At 49.3% G+C, this 20,972-nt stretch overlaps 1 protein-coding gene across 4 annotated transcripts in view; it reads left to right on the top strand.

Annotated features, from left to right (window-relative positions):
• The first annotated feature begins 480 nt into the window (after positions 1-480).
• Positions 481-20,972, top strand: part of ARHGEF9 (Cdc42 guanine nucleotide exchange factor 9) — a 192,561-nt gene continuing 172,069 nt past the window's right edge. For 2 of the 4 annotated variants that reach the window (XM_052672863.1, XM_052672864.1), the window contains exons 1-2: positions 481-594; positions 17,679-19,855. In XM_052672863.1, coding sequence (XP_052528823.1) covers positions 17,747-19,855 — 2,109 coding nt within the window. In that variant the 5' untranslated portion in view covers positions 481-594; positions 17,679-17,746. The remainder of the gene's footprint in view (positions 595-17,678; positions 19,856-20,972) is intronic. The other 2 variants (XM_052672862.1, XM_052672861.1) reach the window with 1 other exon arrangement.

The raw sequence follows: 20,972 nt of genomic DNA, 5'->3' as shown, positions 1-20,972 counted from the left end.
TTAACGTATTGTAACTATTATCATTTATTTGCTTTTAAGTTTTATTTTCTTTTTTTTCCCCGCGAGCGGCAGCGGCCGGCGCCGGGCGGGCCCCGACGGGACGGGGCAGCGGGGGATGCGCGGAGGCGGCGGAGCTCCGCGGCCCTCTCCGGGCCCCGCCGGGCGTCCCCCGCGCCCCGCTGCCCGCGGGCGCCCGCCGCCCCCCGGGGCCGCCCTCGGCCCCTCCGGGCCGCACCGCGCCGCTCCCTGAGCGCTCCGCCCGCGGGGCCGGGGCCGGTGCTGGGGCCGGAGGGTCCCGGGCCGGTCCCGGAGCGCGGCGGGGGACGCCGGGCAACGGCGGCGAGAGGCGGTCCGGGGGGGGGGGCGGCCCGCGTGCATGGCACGGGCACCCCCCTTCGTCCGACTTTCTTTTTTGGTAACTTTTATTTTTGTTTGGACTAAGTAGCACTATCATTTTTTTTTTTTTTTTTTTTTTTCCCCTTCTTTTCTTTTCTTTTTTTTCTTTTGCATTTTAATTTCACTTTTAACCGTTTCAATTCCCGGCTCCGGCGGGTCGCGGGCCGGCACCGTGCCGCGGCGGGGCCGTGCGCTGAGGTAAGCGGGGGGTTCGTAACGCGGTGTTCCATTGTAATGAGGTAGGAATTGTGATGCGTTCTTTTCATCGTTAGAAACCCGAGGCGTTTCTTACTGACACTGAGCGGGGGTGCCCCGAAGGGACCCTACGGGCATCCTGCACTCGATTTGGTGGAGCTCAGCTTTGGGTGTACTCCAGCGAGGAGTATGGACTATGGGAGTATGTACTCCATGCGTGGGAGCTGGGTTATGACTCACTACTACCCGTCCCAGGTGTGTTGAAGCACAGCGCTGTGCCCACCTCTCCCAGCTGCTCCAAGTCCGGGGTCAGCGCTGTGTCCCTCCTGGTGCTGCCCAGACTCTCATACCTCTCCCCAACAACTCAAGAGCTGCTCGCTGCCCCGGCTCCGGAGTGCTGGGGTACGGGACGGGGCTGTAAGAAAGGAGGGGACAGACCCTTCAGCGGGGTCTGTTGTGATAGGATGAGGGGAAATGGTTTCAAACTGGAAGAGGGAGATTTAAATGGGAGGTAAAGAGGAAGTTTTTTTGTAATGAGGTTGGTGAGGCACTGGCCCAGAGAGGTGGCGGTGCTTCATCCATGGAGATGCTCAAGGTCAGGCTGGATGGGCTCGGGCTCCTGACGGAGCTGTAGGTGTCCCTGCTTATTGCAAGCTGGAGGGATGCCTTTAAGGGTCCCTTTCACTTCAAACAGCTCTATGACTCCATAGAAAGTGCTAAGCTGAGCTGGGGAGCCCAGTGGGGTTGGTCTGAGCCCTGGGGTGCCCAATTTCTGCTGCAAGAGGACTGCCTGTAGTGGGAATGTGGGGCTCAGGGCAGTGCTGCCCCATTTGTGGGCACTTCTGTGCTGCAGGGCTGAGGGTGGATGGGAGGTGCTGCTGCTGGGCAGGGGGAGCAGCAGTGTGTGGTAGGGCCGTGTGTTGGGGGGTGTTGGTGGGACGCTCCTGGAGGGCTCTGGGCTGGGCCTGGGTCTGCTGCTGGCTCAGGGCACGTCCCAGTGGGCTGCTGTAAGGGGTAATGCTGTGCCCTGCTTGAAGAAAAGTCTCCCTCAGTAGTGGGGGTCACATGCAGGCACAGAGAACAGCACTATGGCCTTGTGTGCTGTCACAAGGCAGCAGCACTGCTGGCTCCCGCTTGTGTGGGGTGTTTTCATTTCAGATTGTTGCATTTGGCCTTCTTCAGCCAAACCTATTGTAGCTGTCTGCAGAGCAGAGGTTTGCTCATCTGCTTGGTGCTGACAGCATTAATTTTCCATAGAGCGACAGTTATGAGGGCTGTATCTGTACATTACAACACTAACCTGAGCTGCAGATGGGGCACTTTGAGGACATGGTGAGGAATTTCAGCCACAAATGGGATGGGCACCGTGAAATTGCCCCCTGCGGCAGAGGTGTGGGCAGAGCCCCATCCCACTGGACCCTGTGCACCTGTGGCATGAATTAAGGAGGGCTGCGTGCTGCTGGCTGCTCCTCTTAGCCTTCAGCTCAGGAAGCCATCATTGGAATAAGAGTTGCCCAACTTTGTTGATTGGGAGGGCACCATGTATGGTGTAAGGGCGGTGCTGCTGGCATGGAAGGTGACATCTGTGTTTTGTGTGTTTGCTTCGGGTAGTTTCAGCTGTAGAAGTAACTTTGGAGCCTTGAGTGTGAAAGAAATGGTTTCTTCCCCCTCATGTATAGAGAAAGAAAGGATGTCAGTGGTTGATGAAAAGTACTATAGGAGAGGATGGGGAGGCACAGATAGCAGGGCAGTGCTGGATGCCCATTCTCCTCTCCCTTTGCTGCAAATGCGCCCTGGGTGTGACCTGCATTAGTAGTGCTGGAGGGTGGAAGGATGGGAAGCTCCCAAACCTGGAGCAGGGTCTGGCTGCACCTGTGCTGGAGATGTTGGTTTGGTCCATCACTGTTTGCCTGATAGTTGTTTCTGCATCTTCTCAAATCCTGGAAGAAGCCTACAGACCTGTGTGACTTCTTTTTTTGCTTGGGACTGTGATCTACTTGGATCCCCCACTGTGTCCCATGCTGGGTTTGTGCCCGCTGAGCTGACAGCAGGGTCCTGCAGGTAAACTCAGCCCATTCTGGGGGGGATGTTTTCACAAGGACTGTGCAGGGTAGTGAAATACCCGTGAGAGAAAGCCACATCCACACGTTGCAAAGGGCTCTGAGCAGTAATTCATTAGCCACAGCCATTCCCAGACCGCCAGCCCTTGCTGCGGTCTGCCTGCTTTCCGGCTCGGCTGTGATGCTGCTCTGGGATCTGTTGTAGCAAAAAGCATCCCCAGGAGCTGCGGACACATCGCCTGGTGCTGCAGAGTGCCTTTCTTGTGGCAGCTCTTCCCATGGTGTTTGCTGCCCGGAGCTGGCGCGCACCGCAGCACAGGAAATTCTGGTTGCAGCGTTACTGCAAAGCTATTGTTTGGGGCAAGAGAAGGGCTCGGCTTTGCTCACATCCTAAAATGAGCTTTAAAAGGATGTTGTGAGGAGCTCAGGGCTTGCTGCCGGCAGTGCTTTGAGCTGTGACCCCTGTGTCAGTGCTTGGATTGTTCATGGGAATCCTCAAGGTGAAGGAACTCGGAATGAAGGCAGAGTTTGGGTGCAGTGCTGCACAGTGCTGCTTGGGGGTGGTGCACGTGGGGGTGCGTCCGGCCCTGCTGCTGGGATGCCAAAACACGGCGTTTGGGATGGCAGCCCCATGTCTGCCTGCACTGCAGTAGTGAGGACAGACACCTAAACCCCTCTGTGCCTCTCTTCCCCATCCAAGCAGTGCAGAAATCTCTTTGCTCCCTGTTTTTGTTTTTTCCCCCCAAACGAATTCCTGCAGCTTAGATGTTGGCAGTGATAACCACAGCATCCAGGTTGCAAAACCCTTTTTCCTCAACCTGTGCGCTGCAGCCAGCATCTGATGTTTGGGTACCACTCGTGTCATGGCAGCAAGAAGGCTGGGGAGCTCTGTAGTGGGGATGCTCACCCTGTCACTCCCTCAGGCCCTCCCCATTGCTGGATTTTCTCCCACTTGTGGCATGAGTGTAGTGCTTGGTCAGGCTTCGTGCAGTGATGATTGGAATCACAGAGTCATTGAAGTCATAAAAATCATCTTGTCCAACTGTTAGGCAGTGGAGCGGAGCTGTGCTGGTGCTGGGTGTGAGCTGGGGAATATGGCTTACGTCTTGGGATGCTGCACTGGGGCGAAGGAGAGCCATTAATGAGTTTAAAGCTGCCTCGTTTCAGTCACACTCATTAAAAACGCCCATCGTGTGTGACACAACACAAGATGCTGCTGGGCCCTGAGTGCCACATCCCTGCGGTGCGGCTGTGCTCACCAGTGAGGTTCTGTCCCCCAGCAGCCAGGGAGTTTACGTGGCACGGTGTGAGTCCTGCACAAACAATTTCTTCCTGTTATTGTTGTGCTCTGCAGCTTTCAGCTGGACCAGGGAATGAGTTCACCCAGTTAGCAAGCAGGGCTGGTGGCTTTTTGTGCAAGCAGCGCCTTAAGTGCAAACGCCCAGTGTGAGCTGTGCTGGGATCCCAGCTATGCACTACTGGGGGTGCCAGGGGAGATGTTCTGCATCCAGGCACCACTGCCAGGGCTGCTGCTGCACAGGGACATCTCCTGGCACTAAGGGCAGTATCTGGTGGGCACAGGGCAAGTGCTTTCTCATAGCTGCAGCTCAGCCTGAATTTACTCTGCACCATGAAAACAGGGGTATGCCATGGGTTGGGTTGGCAGCGGTAGGAATGATAAAAGGAATGTCTGAGAGAAATGTGTGCAGGGTCCTTCTGCAACCAAGTGGATCAGGGTCACGTTAGACTGCATTTCCCACGAATGGGCTATTCATTTGCAATAAGAAATGGCTATGGGATGGCAAAGACCTTGAAGAGGAGTGTTTTGCTGAGGAGCTCTGGAGCTCAGGAAGTGCTGGGCTTTCCTTGGATGCATGCTGTAGTGGGTATGGCTCTGGGGCAGCTGTGATCGCAGGCAGTGAAGAAATAGTGCAGGTCTTCCTGCCCACCAACACAGCTGTAGGGCTCTCACTAGTGGGGAGCAACGAGGCCATGCTGCTCTGCTCCCATCCCTAGGAGTGGGCTGAAGAGGAAGGAAAAACAGGAAAAAAGTCAGTCAGTTGCTAGGGTGAGGTGATGTCACTTCTTGCTGTCATAAGCCAAAGCCAAGGTTGTAATACACTTCTCTGATGATAGTAAGTATTAGATAGAAATGTTTGTATAAGATGGATGTGCGTTTCATGGCAAAGCAGAGCCGTGTCTGGCAGAGCTAGAGGCAATTTTCTCTGAGGCACAAATTATTCTGCGATCTCTTGTTAATGAAGTTCTTGCCCCTTTCTCTGGAGCAGCATTTACCTTTGTCAAGAACACAGAGGAAGTGCTGGGTTGTGTGGGAGCCCTATGTGATGCAGACCAGCAAGTTTGTACCCCTCTGACTGCAATCAGTGAGTTTTGCACCCAGGAAGAATTGGGCAGTGCCATGTAAGCCTGTCTGTAATAAATATTAGGAGTCTGTCCTTATGGTTTTAGGCTTGAGGTTTCACAGTGATAATTAGTCTACAATCTTTCCAGGCACCTTGCTTCAATTCTTGGAAAGCTCTGCTTTTATTTACAGCTACAGCATAAACGTGCTTAAGAAGACAGAGCTGAGAAGAGAGATTTTGTGGGCAGCAGATTTAGGGCTGTGAGGATGTGCATGGTGCCACGAGCAGGACCCACCAACCCAGCCGCTCTGTTTTCCTTGGAGAAGCAAAACTGCCTTCATCTCAGTCCTAATGCAGTCTTGAGGGCAGATTGGAGTTTGCTGGGAGTGGAAGGATCTGGTCGATCTGCTAGGTTTGGAGACCTGGTCTGCATGAACAAGGGTGTTGGAGAAACCCCCCTCTGCTGCATTTCCCCATGTCTTTATATCCCCTCTGTTGTGAGAGTAGACATATTTCCAGGATGAGTATTGAGATCACTAATTTGAGTTTATCCGAAGTGCGTGTCTGAGCACGAGATGCTCCCTGGCACTTGTGAAGGAGGTGGGGCAGGGTGCGCGCTGTGGGTGGGCTGGGGTGCTGCCTGGGACGTGCAGGAGGATTTCCAGAGGAGGAGTGATGTGGGACAAGTTCTGCAAAGGGCCTGTTGTTAATCTGGTGTTTCTTTCTGCTGTTGGTAATACACTGGGGTTCATCTTCATGTGGTTACTTGTAGCCAATGGGTATGACGAGACCTGGCTCTGGGCTGGATCGGTCCCAGCCCAATTTGATGCTGAGGCTGTGCATCTGTAGAGATGGACCAGAACATCAGTATATAACCCAGCTGCTTCACTCGTGTATCCTATCTTTGCTCCTTATCCAACTGTTTTGAGATCAGGGAAACTGTCCCATTCTTCCCTACGGGGTGGCAGGGAAGTTGAGAGCAGCCTCCTTTTGATAAAACCAAGTCAAACACGGGCGTGTGCCTTTGACGCAAGGACCGCCTTTAATTGGGTATGTGCTGCCTTAACTGCCTGGTTCCTGGCTCCCTGTGCCTATTTTCATCACCTGCTCAGGGCGGGCATGTTCTGCCCATTGCATGCACACCCTCAGCCTGTGCTTCAGGTCTCTGTGCTGGGATGGGCTCTGTGCACCCTTCCCCGTTGTTGTCCTGCTGGGCGATTACATTGTCACACTGTGTGGCATTTCTGGATTTTCTTGCTGCAGGTTGTTGTGATGTAGGGCTGTTTGATGGTTCCTGCCATGGCCCCCCATGCCATCAGCTGGGGACACTGATCTCATCCCCGTGCTGCTGTACAGAGAGAGAGTGTGCCTTTGGGGAAAGGCAGGGAAAGCCAGGAGCTCCCAAAGACAGTGCAAGCTTTGAGTTTTGTGCAGGCTTCCCACTGGCCAAGCCCTTGTTCTTAAACACTTTTCCTTAAGCACTTCTTCTCTCCTCCAGGGGAAGAAGGGGTCACTTTTTCCACTCTGCTGACGTGGACGATGAGTCACGGGTGTTGTGGGAAGGTGCAATCACCAGGACAGGAATCCTTGAAAATATTTACCACCTTTATCCCAGTGTCCCCAGGCACTCTGCAGGCCAGATGCTGCACAGTCGGGCATGACTGCAGCCCAAGGATTGCTCTGCTGATGCTTCCCAAGTGGGACAGACAGGAAAGATCAGCTCCTCAAGGAATTTTTATGCCAAGGGAGTGATTTGGTGCACGAATGGGAGAGTGAGGCATTTTACTTCAGGAAGGAAGGTGTTGGCACATAGCACAGCTCTAGCACGTGGTCTCTAAGCCGAGGTGGTTTTGCTTTGGTACCAGCTGAGAAGGCATGGCACTGGGATAACACCCAGAAAACTCAGCACATTTTGCAAGCTGTGCTGGCAGCATGGCTGAGCCGGCCCTGCCCTGCGTGTGCCGGCACGTCGAGGAGAGCGTGGGAGTTTCGGCAGCTTTTGTGCCAGCCAAGCAGGATTTGAATGTAATGATGGAGAAAACAGGAGCTGGTGCAGCTCGGCTCGCTGCAGGCTGGTCCTGCGTCTCCAGAGGTGCGTGTCCTTGCAGAGACATTGCTTTCTCGAGGTGCTGTGGTCGCAGCGTGATGCGCAGCTTGCCTCTGGCTTGCTGCTGGGAAGGTGCAGAGCTGTGGCCTCACAGGATATAGAAAAATGTGAAATAAAAGGATGCCTCATGCTTGGGCCACAATCTCCAGCTCCTTGCAAAAAAAAAAAGAAGGTTCAGGCTTTGTTCCACAAGTTGTGAAAAAAGAGAACCTTTAGCTACTCCTGCTCGGCTGTGGTGTTTTAACTCTAAAAATGGGATTAGGGTGTCCTTGATGAGGACAGGCAGGAGGGCAGAGGGGGGACAGCTGCTTCTTGCTGTGCTTTCCCTGCTGCGTGCCCTGAGCAGCTCTGCTCTCCGTGGCTGCTGATGCGTGTACAGCCCCACCCCAGCGGCGGGGACCCTGCTGAGATGAAAAAGCTCATTGGTAATGATGCTAATTGAATCGGATGTCGCTTCCCTGTGCTCAGACGTGGCTGCTGCTGCCATCTCGCAGCAGAATGCAACTGGCTTGAGAGAAGCCCTGGTGCATGAGGAATGTGAGCTGACAGTCCCCCTTTGCTGGGAAAAGCCATGTGGGTGAGATAGTGCGATGGTGCAGACGGGATGCTCTCATGGTACCTGCTTCAAAGCTGCTTGTTTGCTTTAGCATCAGTATTGGGTCAGCAGGGCAAGCTCGCATTAAGAAGCTGAGGTTTTTGAGACTGGGGTTGTAAGGTGTGTCTTATGGGATCAGCTCTAGTGAGGATAATAGGCAGGATAATATTTATGGAAATAACAAAATCATGGAATGGCTTGGGTTGGAAGGAACCTTAAAAATTATCTAGGTCCAACCCCCTGCCGTGGGCTGGCTGCCCCCCAGCAGCTAAGGCTGCCCAGAGCCCCATCCCGCCTGGCTTTGTGCACTGGCAGGAGTGGGCACCTACAGCTCTCTGGGCACTGCCACTCTGAGTAAAGAATTTCTGCCTAACATCTAAACTAAATCTCCCTGCTTTTAGCTTAGATCCAATCCTCTTGTCCTATCGCTATCAGACCATGTAAAAAGTTGGTCTCCCTACTGTTTATAGGCTCCCCTCAAGTACTGCTAGGCTGTGGTGAGGTGTCCCCAGAGTCTTTTCCTGAAAACCCCCAGCTCCCTCAGCTTTTCTTCTAGGAGAGGTGCTCCAGCTTGATGCCATCAGCAAACTTGCTGAATGTGCACTTGATCCCATTGTCTAGATTATTGATGAAGACAGACATGCACAGATTCAAGCAGTAGATCTAGAAGAACCTCGTGAGGTTCAGCGAATCCAAGTGTGTGATCTTGGGCAACCCCCAGTATCAGTTCAAGCTGGGGGATATAAAGATAGAGCACAGCCTGAGAAAAAGGACCTGAGCGTACTGGTGGATAGCAGCTGGACATGAGCCATCAGTGTGCCCTCACAGCCCAGAGAGCCAACTGTATCCTGGGCTGCATCAAAAGCAATGTGATTAGTAGGGTGAGGAAGGGGATCTGCCCCTCTGTTCTGTGAGACCTCTCCTGGAGTGCTGTGTCCAGATGTGGAGTCCTCAGTACAGGAGAGACGTGGAGTTGTTGGAGCACCTCCAGAGGAGGGCCACAAAAATGATCTGGGTGTTGGAACATCTTCATGTGAGGGCAGGCTGAGAGAGCTGGGGCTGTGCAGCATGGGGAAGGGAAGGCTCCTGGAGACCTGAGTGGCCTTTCAGTATCTAATAAAGAAGGGAACAGACTCTAGCAGAGTCTATTGTGACAGGACAAAGAGAAATGGTTTCAAACTAAAAGAGGGAAGATTTAGATTGAAGATAAGAAGGTGTTTGTGGTGGTTTTTTTTCTTTACAATAAGGGTGGTGAGGCACTGGCACAGGTTGCCCAGAGAGGTGGCGATGCCCCATCCCTGGGGACACTCAAGCTCAGACTTCATGGGGCTCTGAGCACCTGATGGAGCTGGAGGTGTCCCTGCTCATTGCAGGGGGGTTGGATTAATGACATTTAAAGGACCCTTTTAACTCAAACAATTCTATGTTGAAGAGCACCAATATCAAGAGTGACCCTGTGGGGGACATCACTAATGACTGGCCTCCAATGGAGCACAGAACTGTTGACTACAACCCTCTGGCAGTGTCCTTCCAACCCCTCCTTTATCTATCAGGTAAACCACCCTTCAAATCCATGTCTGGCAATCACATCAGCCAGTTCTTTCAGGATGCTGGGATGCACTCCTTGGCCTTGCTCTTCTGACCAATGTACCCATTGAATCCCTTGTTATTTTTCACATTGCTTGCCGAGTTCAGTTTCATCTGAGCCTTGGCTGTCTTGATCCTATCGCTTCACATCTGGAAGGCATCCTTGTTGGGATGGTTCTTGTTCCATATAGTAATATGGAAAAAGACCGTTAGGGAACAGGACAGGGGAAATCCTGCTCCCAAAGCTGCCTAAATTGAATAGGTTGCTTGGTATCTGCCCAGACACAGGATTTAGAGCAAGGCATTACATATATTTTAATGCCCAGTGACATCACGGGGCAATGTAAAGGAGTGGGTAAGTAATAATTATTTCAAATGTTTGAGCAGAACTAGTTACTACAAGTCCTGATTTCTGCATGTGAATTTGAGACCTTAATCAGCACTGAGCTCTTTGTTTCCAATCCTGAGCGGAACACACTGAACATACATCAAAACAGATTGTATGGTAAGTAACTATGTAAATATATCCACCAATGTGGCCCTCCGTGCCCAATTCCAATATTGGATCAGTGAGCTGCCTTGTATGATGGCACCTATTTTTTTTTAATAGTAATTCCATGTCAAAGAGGAAATATAAATAAACTCCCCAAACAAAAGAAGCAAGGAAAAAATAATTCTTTCAAACATTTGAGCAGGAACAATAGGGTAGGATATGCACTCTCTGGGGAGAGCTAATGGCTGAAACCGATAGGAGCACAGTGCCTGCCTTACTCTGCTTTGTAACTAGCACAAACCTTTGCTCAACAGAGGTTATTTATAGCAGATGTTATGGCAGAAGCATGTGTGACCTGTAGGCTCCCTGTGAGGGGAAGAGCTTTCCTGTACTGTCTTTGAGATACAATAGACAATTATTTGGACACTATCTTTGTCCCAGGATAGAAACAATTAAATGCTGGTCACTGATTTCTGCTCTCGTGTTGAGACTATAGACAGCCCTGATTTTTTTTTATTTTTTTTTGGTGGATTTTTAGAGCGAGAAAATATTTTTAAGGGGTTCACTTTGAAAAAATGTCACAGCTGTTGAAAAAATGAAAAAATGTCACACAGTTTCAGAGACATCTCTACTAAATTGACTAATTGGGAATGCCCAGTCATGCGATGAGCATCATGAGGTCATTGCCTCCCAGCATCCTCACGAAGGACACAGCCAGTGGCTTGACTTCGTTCAGCTTCTTCCAACAATGACTTGTTCCAGGGCATTGGGCACAGCACTAGGCCTGCTTGAGTTCGAGAAGCGTTTGGAAGATGCCTTCAGGCAGATTAATTTTTAGGTAGACCTGTGTAGACTTGATGATTCTCATGGATCCCTTCCACACAATGATGTGGGTGGGTGTAGACCCCTGAATCTGTCTGCACTTTTGCATTTCAGCTTAATGCTGTGGTAATAGGGTGCCTGCATTTGCTACTGGATAGTAATTAGATGTTCTTATATGTAATTAACTACTGTGACGTGACTACCAAACAGCTTAAAAAATCCATATGATATGGCAATTATTTCTATATTGTGCTTGCCAAAGTCAGTGCCAAATACCTGAGAAGATTTGGGGAAGGAGCCATCATCAAAGCGTAATCTTGTTCAAGAAGATAACTTTGTTTTCTGGCTCCCTCATTTTGTTTTGGGTTCCTACGTATCCTGACTGTCAATAACAAAAGCATCCTTTAAGATGCATTATCTGCACCACCACTCTATGCCATTAGGCCCTTCGAGCCCCAAGTGTGGAGCTCCTCATGCATGGAGTGAGTTGGTCCCACCTCTGGAAGCACAGGCACAAGTCCAGTTTATCTGACAGATGCAGTTGAGCAGCTCTGTCCCTTGGCCGTGGGTGAAATCAGTCTCCCTCTCTAATTTCATCATGTTCAGCCATCGCACAAACTCTAAAGCTCCCTGAAATAGGAAGGAAGTAATGTTTAAATTATGCATGAGTGAACTGATTTACTCGAACCGAAGTTTTGAGTTCTGTCCTTATGAACACAGGGATGGAGCTCTTTGTGCATCCATCCATCTGCCTGGTGAATACTGAATTAACAGAAACACAAATACAGTTCCAGTACTGTAAAAGCTTTGGCTTAAACCAGTAAAAGCCATGCAGAGCAATTGCACGCTGCCACGAGGAAAGTGGCGCGTTTGCTTAGTGTCGCCTTGTCTGGTAGGTCTTTGTCAGTGATGGAATGAGACCTTGGCTGCAGAGTCCCTTGTGCTATTGAGTAGGTAATTGGTGTTTCAGTAGGATCCATCCACTCCTGCCTGGAATGGGATTTGAAACAATCTCCTGCCTACCTCCTGCTCTTAATGAGGAGTATAACTTCCCACGTAGTATGTTTTGCAGAGCATGTAAAGTGATGGTTAAATTCTATGGTTGCTTCCAATGGACACTTGCTCAGCGCTCCTTGGGGAGACCAGCACCGGAAGGTTGGGCATCCCTTTAGCAGATGGTTCACCCAAGTCTCTTCTCCTTGCTCCTTTGACCTCTATTTAAAAATGCAAGCTCTAATACCATGGCGCACATCCATGTGAGAGCAGCACAGCACGCGTCTTGTTCAATGCGCAGGAGGTACTGCACTTCTCTGAGGCTGTAGCAGTTGGGGCTGGGTGAGCGGGGCCCTGAGCACTGCAGGCTCCTGTGTGTGGGTACGTGCAGCAGGAACGTGAGCACTGCTTCGCAGTTGATGCTTTGGAGCAGCACTGAGGGGCTGAAATGTCAGCAGAGACACAAACAGAAAGGGGGAGAAGTCACGATTCTCTCGCTATTTCTTTGACCTAAATACACTGAAGTAACTGTGCTCTCATGAAAGAGATAATTTCCTGATGATGGAGAGCTTAACATCTGTTTCCTCTGATTTTTTTTTTTTTTTGGTGGTAGAACATGGTAACGGAAGAACTGGCGGGGTTTTCTTTCCTCTTTTTCTTTTGTATAGCAAAGGCTCTGCATGCTGTAGCTATATACACTCTCCAAGAGCAGACAGGTTTCTCTCAAGGGTTACATGATCGTTTGTTCTCTATTTTCTCTTCTTCCTGCCTACCCCCCCTCCTGGAGAGGAGCGGATACACCGAAGCCCAGGCAGGACTTCCTTAGCTCCGCCATGCCTTCTGGCAGTCTGTGCCTCGTGCCCTCTCCCCATCACCCCCCTTCCCCGACAAACAATGGCCAAAGGCTCCTTCTTGTTTGTTATTTTATATTCCACAGAGGAAGAGCTGAGTGGAAGCTCGTGTCCCCAGGGGCCCTCGGCACATTCCAGCTCTGGCTGCTGCCTTGCTGGGCTGCCTCTTCCACACGGTTCCCAGCCCTATAGTGCGAATCAGTGGTGCCATGTGATGCTGAGGGTTACCAATCAGTTTTGAAGCAAGATTAGCATTGCTGAAAGGTGAGAGAGTGCCTGAGAGCCTCGGAGAGGTGTTCTGAATCATTGCTCCATTTCAAGAACAGGTAAAAGAGATGGATGGGCTTATTGGTGGTGCCTGTTCAGAGCACAGCTTCAGCAGCCCTGGAAGCATCAAGATGTTAACTGAAGGAAAAAAAAACCAACCCATTTGGGTCAGATGCTTGATTATAACTGGTTGTATGAAAAAGAAAAGTGGCTGCATAAAACTGGAATTGTAAGATATAATTGGAGATGCTCATGGTCTGTAACAACTGTAAAAACCACTAGTGAAGAAACTCACTACAGGAAGCTGGGGTGGAACAAAGCAAGCACATCTTGGTTGGAGAATTGGCCTGTGATTACCCAGCTACTTAATCCAGCAAAAATCTAATTGCTGGGGAAGGAGGTAGTTGTGCTCACCCCAGCTCCTTCCTCCTCTCATCCGGCTTGTGTGTTCCTGTGGCTCTTTGGATGAAAACCAAAGCCAGTGTTTCTTGTTTGGTTGTTTCTCCCCCCCACCCCCCATGCTCAGCTCATGCCCAGAAATGCTCCTGTTGGCATGAGGGCAGGTGAGCACAAGGGGGGACATGGCATCTCCCTGACCTCGCTGTTGGCTTCAGTGAATGTTACCTGAGTCCTTGGAGTTATTTCAGCTCCTGTATCCCCATGCTAGATTGCTATTACTCCCACCTGCATCAGACAAGAAAAACCCTGTTGCCAAGGAAATATTACGCAATTGTGAATGAGGTATAAAGTGCCTACTTTAGAGATCTGGATAACACACACACACACAAAAAAATGAAGAATTTGGAGGAGTGTCATGGCCGTAGATATGGATGTTTTGTGCAACACACCTGGCACCATTTGCATAAGGTTTTGTGCTAAACTCTTTGTCAGCCTTGGTTACTTTGCAAAAGGAAGGAGAACTGGAGGAATGAAGGGCTGCTGTTTTTGTGGTGAGAGCCTCGTGCAGAGGGCAGGGCTTGTGACAAACCCACAGAGCTCCTGTATGTTAGAGCAGTTTTTGGTGTCTGATTGCTGTGGTTTTTGAAACCACATTCCTTGCTGGCTGAGGAGTTGTGTGCTTTGTAGACCAGCCGCAACCGCCCCGTTGTTCCGCCCTGTTCAGCTCGAGGTAATTCGGCGGGTGCTGTAAGGTCATGGCGTTACCTCCTGCTTGCTGTGGTTCAAGTCTTGCGCAGCAATGACTGCTGCAGCATAGTTGCTGGGTGGTAACCTGCTGCAACGTGACATCTGCAGCTGTGCCCGCAGCCCTAGGAGAGGGAAACAAAGTGGGGGCTGACTTCCCGTTTTAGTTTTACAGCTAGCTGTTGTCCTTAGAAATATATCCAAAGTGCCGTCTTCAGTCCTCTTTTTCCTGTGCCCCAGAAAGATGGGTCATGGCTAATTAATTTAATACTCTTGCAGCTATTCTCCATACTCAAATTTTGTTGTTGTTAAGGGCGACAATGCCCCCAGGCCTGCATGGTTTGGTTGATAAGGCCACCTTTTCTCTATTTGGAATATTTAAAGCGTCGGTTTCCCATGAGCCTGCTGCCGTTGTGCATTTGCACAGCAGCAGACACTGATTTTGGTGGCTGTATCAGATGAGAGAGCATAGCAGATTGTGATGCCCAGTCAGGGAAGCCTGAGCGAAGCTGATTCAAGTTCCAGGCACACGGTTCAAGTGCCGTGTGCCTGGGTGCAGGGAGGCTTTGGTTGAGGCCATGCTGGGGCTTAAGCCTGGTCCAGTGCAGCTGGTGGGCCTTGTGGCCCTGCAGCCACTGTAACGATGACCAAAGGTACTAACAAACCTGTGCTGCTGTGAGTTGGCTCTTGGCATCTGGTCAGCCTGTGATTTAGGCATATGCAAAGTGCTGCAGGCTTACTTACTGTGTAAATAAGACAAAAATAAGGGGCTTTTCTTTGTCAGTAGCTGGTCAAAAGGCCTTATGAATGTTGGACGTGTGGTCTACTACTCTGTTCATCCATTGAAACCATGAGACTTTCAGTGACAGCTTCAAAGCTTGTGAGAGCCCCAGGTGAGGCTGGGAGGGGGAAGTGGAGAGGAGCTACCCGAGCTCTGGTGCTGTATCTGCCAAGCATGTGTGGGTCTGACTTTATTGTGGCAGCTGTGGTTTACATCTGGTTTAAAGCTGCTTTTTTAAAAATTAAAAAGTATATGTATATATTTAAATTTGAAGCCACCCTTGTGCCTTCCCTTTCTGTGTTGTGCTGCCTTTCTAGGGAGGGGCCACGCAGGGTCTGTGTCCTGTTAAAGACTCTTACATGAGAAACAGATTATGTCTCTTCTTTGCTAGCATCCCTACAAAGACTTTGTAGGGAAGGCTGCTTCCTTTGAATCTTCTTTCCCCATGCAGGATCCACCCAGCCAAAAACAATAAAATATAAAATTGGAAAGAGAAAAAATAGGGAGCTTTTGTGTTTTTAGTCTTTTGCTGCCATATGTGTGTTGGCTGCACAACTTGAAACTCCTTAAATGCGCTTTTTCCACTCCATCAAATCCATTCAAGTACGTTATTCTTTAAATTGCAGCAGAGGATAACCCACAGACAGTTGTGACAACCCTGTATGAGATGCCCTCCTCAGAACGGCATGGGTTGGGAGGGACTTTAAAGATCATCTAGTTCCAATCCCCTGCCATGCTTCCTGTCTCCGATCACCTCCTCATCTCACATGTATGCTGACGCAGGAGGATCTGCTCTGTGATCTTCCCAGGCGCTTGTGTCAGGCTCACTGGCCTGTAGTTCCCTCGGTCCTTCTTTCTCCTTTTCTTAAAAACAGGAGTGATGTTTCCATTTCTCCAGTCACTGGGGACTTTACCTGACACACATGACTTTTCAGTTATGATCAAAAGTGTCTTGGCAACCACATTAGCCAGTTCCCAATTCCCTGTGGGCCTTGGGATACCTGTCTTCAGGCCCTATAGACTAGTGCACGTTCAGCCTCATGAGGGGGTCTCGCTGTTACAGTGGGAGGGATTTTGCTCCCCCAACCCCTGCCTAGAGGTTCAGAGCCATGAGAGACGTGGGAAGCCTGAGAACTGGAGTACCTCACCCTTCTCCACATCTGTTGTTCTGTTGTTGCCACTTCTCCCTTCTCCTTTATCCTCAAGCAGCGCACATGGTGTCATTTTAAAATTTTGTTTAACAGAAGCTTTCTGTGGTACGCAGGTCCCATGTGAGTTTGTGCTATAGGATTTGAGTAATGGTAATCCCTGCCCAGCCCTACAACAACTTTTGTGTGAGGAAGGAGAGTTTCTTTTAAGATCTCCACTGTGTAGAGCATGGAAGGCGATGGGCTGAGTAAACACAGAGCCAAAACAGAGGCGTGTGGAAAAAAATAGCCATGGAATTAGGCTGTGCTACTCTTCGGTCAAGGCATTGGCACTGGGGCACTGCTGGGCAGCTGCTGGAGAAGACGGGGCCTGTCAGTGATGTGGCAGCCCCTCTGTGAAAACATGTTTAAGGGCAAAAATGCTGGAGAGGACAGTAGGAGAAGTAAAACAAAAAAGTGAGTGTCATGGTTTGGCCTGGCTTGGCCTAGTTATGTGACAAGGAGTGAGGAACAGCACTATGCACCCTGCAGTCAGTGAAAGAGGAGGGGGTGTTGGATAAGGACTTCCCTGCCAGGACCTGTGGTGGGAGGTCCTGACAGGAGCTTGAGCAGGAGCCACGGCCCATGCAGCACCCGCACAGGAGCCAGGCTCCCATGTGCTGTCACTGTTGTGGTGACATGATAGAAACAGCGGCTGCTTTGGCTGGCCATAAGGGTGAGCCTTCTGCACCCGCCAGTTCTCAGCTCAACAGCTGTTACACCAACAACTTTGGTTTTAATAGAAACAGGAAGTGTATTGGATTTTGTTCTGGATCTGATGAGGACCTTCGGCAGAGCAGTGAAATGGACTGGAGCAGAAGCAAATGGCATACTTTATGTTGGAGCCGTGCAGCTACCTGCTCTCCCTCTGCTCAGAGGAAAATGGCTGGTTTTTGTGTTGGCAAACCTGTGTTGGTGAGGCTGTGCCCTTTCTTGTCCCTACTTTTCCTCTCTCTGTCCTGTGAGGAGGGCTGGGATCGGGGCCTGGCTGGCGGTTGTGTGTGCTGCACAGACAGACAGCAAACCCAAGACCACGTTATGAAGCTGTAGTAGTGAGGCAGGGCAGGGCAGGTGCATACTGGTGGAAGGGAAGGCTTAGGATCTGCACAGATTCTCACAAAGGCTTGGCAGTGGTTTCCGTTGCTTTTATGTGTGGGCTATCCATAGTTTTAATCACTTAGGCTGAATCTTACTTGAGGGGAACATGTGTTCTTGTGTAGCATTAAGCGGCAGCCAAGCATCTTTCATTTAGCAGTTCAGTTCCAGTGAGGGATTCCTGTGCTGGTGCTATAGCTGTTGTAGGAAAACGTGGCTTGAATATTATGTGAAGTTTTTGGTGTTGAAGTTATTTCAGAATTGCATTGTTTCCAGGAAAAGGCCCATCCTGGCTTTTCTTTGAATGCCTGCCTGAAGAGATGGAACTCATTGGGAGTGCATTGTCAGTTCCTGGCAGATGAAGCTGGTGAGGATGACAGTGACATGTCCAGGGATACTTTACTGCAATTTCCTCTTTTCTTCTCTGTCATGTACTCTGACGTACTGGGAGTCCTAGCAATTTGCAAGACCAATATGTGATTTATGGTATTCTGTGTGTATTTGGGGTAACTATTGATGCAAAAACTTATTTGTAATCATTAAATCTTTGGTCACTTAAATCAGGCTTAAGTTGCTTTGAACGTTGTATGGTTTAAGAGCAAAATCTTAAGAGCAAAAGTCTCACTGAAATCAGTGGCATTACTGTGACTGGAATATGACTTGACTTGTGTTGCATTAGCAAACATGTCTTCTGAAAAAATTTTCTTCTCCTAATCGTGCTCCTTTGCAATTTTTTCCTCAAGTCTTGTGAAGAAAACAATCTGAAGACAATGTGTCTTTGACCCCCGGTACCAGCTTTTGAGCCGGAGCAATGGAAGTTATAGATGGCTGCCGGCATACTGACCCTTTGATAGTTTCAAATGGATATGCAAACAGGATTTTCCAAGCAAACATGGAGGATAGGAGTGCTGATGCATCAGAGGTCTGTTGTGCTGAGCATGGCACCTCCAGTGATGCAGTCCCAAACGAACAGGAAGAAGCACCCAGATATAAGAAGTTGACCAAGGGCAACCGGATCTGGAATTTCGTTTGGCGAAGGAAAGGATCCTCTATGAGTAAAAGAAGGCCCCGGTCCATGATCGTACTGGGAGATACTTATGATGCCTCTGATGAAAAAAAGCCATCCTTCATGGACCGAGTAATGCCCTTAAAAAAGCTAAGAACCTCTAAGCTGCCTAAGGATGTAGATTTCAGAGGATCTGCAGTGCAGGTTGCTTGTGCCCCTGAAGAGGACTATCCTGCTAGTGGGCAAGGAGCAGTCTACAGGGTTAGGAAACTGGGTGACGGCCAGAGGCCCTACCGCCATTCGTATGGGGGGCACATTGAAGATTTAGATTCCTCTTTTGAAGACATCGAGCTGAATATCAGCATTCCTGAAATTGATGCCAATGAAAGTAAATGTCTCAGGGATATTAGTATCAGACTACACAGTGAAGATAATGTTAGTAACTGCCAAAAAATACCAGCTAGAAAGAGCGAGTCTTTGAATTTTGAAAGCGTTAAGAGTCCTGCAATTACGGAAGGGGACAATCAAAAGAAGTGTACTGTACTCCCACAGGAGGGCAAAAGAGGAAGAAGCTCTGATGTCTGGAGCTATCTGAAAGGAATTTCATTAACTAGCAAAGATAATTCAAAGCTTCTAGATGAAAGAGCTGAAACCAATTTCCAGAACTTAGAAAGTACAACTGATCATTCCACTTCTTATTTGGACTATGGCATGAGATGTGAGGAGAATCTTAGCCAGCAGAAAAAATCAAACAGCACAACCAAAGCCACTCACTTTGCGGGTTTTGTGCGGTTCTTCACCAGCGTGGCCGAAGCAGCTCGGCGGCTGCGAGGCTCCTCAAAGGCATTTTCACCTGATGAGAAAAGGCCTCAGCGGAGTTCCCGAAGCTGGAGGCAGGATGTCATCTCCCGTAAAGTGAGCCTGGTTATTGAGAATGAAACCGCGAATGCTTTCTGCACGGTGGGAGCGTGTCTGCAGTCCCCAGATTCAGGCGTGTGGGATAATCCGAGCTTTGAGAGTTCAGTGGGGAAGGAGGCCACACAGGGCTGTAAAACTGCAGAGGTGTCACAAGACATCGGCTTCTCTGCCCTGAGCAGCAAGAATGATAGTTTTAATGAAACACCACTTTCTCCCTCTGGGCCAGAGCTCCCAGATGACTCTGTCACTGTGATAAATTCTGAAGAACCCTCTGAGACTGCAGTCCACTTTCCACAGACAACTCTGACCAAACAGATTCAGTACATGGGCAATACTCCAGAGGAGGCACAGGCTGTGGGCAGGGACCTGCCGCATTTGGAAGATCTTCCTGGGAAAGATCTGGGTACTTCTGAACTGGGCAGTTCTCCAGCTGCTAACGGTGACTTTCCTGTTGTGACCGTGGCTCTGATCCACCATCCACTAAAGATGACTCTGCATGAACTCGAACCTCAGGATGTGGCTTGTGCTACAGTAGTTACTAACGACATGAGTGTGTCTCTAGCAGCAGCTCTGGAGCTTTCAAAGTCTGAACTGGATATGAAGGACCTGAGTAATTCTGAGTTGCCTTTACATGACTTATCTAGAGATGACTTGGACTCCAGCAATACTCCAGGGAAGGAGCAGGTCACAGACGGGCACCTGCCATGTTCTCAACATCTTCCAGAGAAAAATCTGGATACTGCAGTGCTGAACAGTTCTCCAGCTGCTAATGGTGACTTTTCAGCAGCGACTTCTTTAAAATGTGCAACAGTTGAAGGAGTGGTGTTTGAGCAGACTGGTGGATGCTTCAAAAAGCACAGAACAAGTTCACCTGTGGAACAGAACCCTGTGGAGTTACTTAGCAGAGGAGTGCGCTTTGACTGTGATGATGAATGCCGTCCGTTCCATGTGACCATCTCTAGAATTGTCTCCTCTGGACTCCTTAACAACGGAAAGGTATGAGTAAGCTTTACTGTACAACTTCCAATAAGACTGCATTGTTGTTATACCTCTTATAAAGATGGTTTGCACTTGTAATAATTTTTATGTATTCCTCTTTGGAATTTTTACTTAATCATACAAAGAATGACTGTAGACTTATCAGTCTATGAGGAACCAGTTGACTGGCATGTCCCCGGGCTGTTAGTGCAAATTTCCAGAGTGCTCCTCTTATGACCTTTTGGCTATGTCATTATCAGTGCCTTTAGAAGAGGGCTGTAACAGAGATTCTTGTATTTCTATGCACTAACTTTAATTTTTCTTCCTGTCTGCATTTAGCAGTAGTGGTGGTGGCAGTTGATTTTTATGAGGTGATGCTGGTTACACCACAGCATCTGGAACACCAGGAAGATTCCTGGCACACAATCCTAGCCCAGAATGGAAGATGGGAAATGGTGGTTCTGAGAACTACAAATCCGTATTGCCCAACATGAAGTCCAGCTGTTTTCTTTTGGGTTCCTGTTGGCTAAAGATGAAATGTTTATTTTTATTTTTAAGGTGCCCAATAGGGAAATTGGGCCAACTCATGGAGAAACTTTTGCCTGTCCTTTTGGACTTCGAGAGACAACACATTATGGGGTGATGACATTGTTCCCTCCTGGAAAAGGGGTCACTGACTTCTGAGCCAGGAGGGGAAGTGTTTGAAAATTGGCAGCAGATTAGAAATACTGAGAAGAAAAAAGTCTGAACATCTGACTCCCAGTTAAAATGGGCAGTACTGTTGTTAGTTATTCCTGCCTTTTTCTTTTTTTTTTCCTCCATTTTTGTTATTCAAAAATATGAAGACAGTTCACTGTGTAATTCCAGAGAGTTATGAAGTGGGACAAGTAGTGGTCAGCCACTTGTGGTCGACTGGACAAAATGTTTTTAGGAGTGGCTTGAACGAGCAGAGTGTGGTTTGATCTACTTTTGCAGGGACTAAGCTGTAAGTATGCTGAGCAGGAGCAAGATAACAGGCATGAAAGGACTGAGTGGAGCAAGGGAAGTATTGGCAGACTTTTCCCAGAGCAGCCACATTTTTGGTAACTGAAGGCTATGGCTCTATGTCTAATCCCAGAGTTCTTGCAACCCTGCC

This window comes from Tympanuchus pallidicinctus, unplaced genomic scaffold (assembly GCF_026119805.1).
Source record: "Tympanuchus pallidicinctus isolate F22 unplaced genomic scaffold, pur_lepc_1.0 scaffold13, whole genome shotgun sequence".
In the NCBI taxonomy this organism is placed as follows: domain Eukaryota; kingdom Metazoa; phylum Chordata; class Aves; order Galliformes; family Phasianidae; genus Tympanuchus; species Tympanuchus pallidicinctus.
The sequence above is the reverse complement of the archived record's forward strand: the minus strand, read 5'-3'. Positions and strand labels throughout refer to the sequence as shown.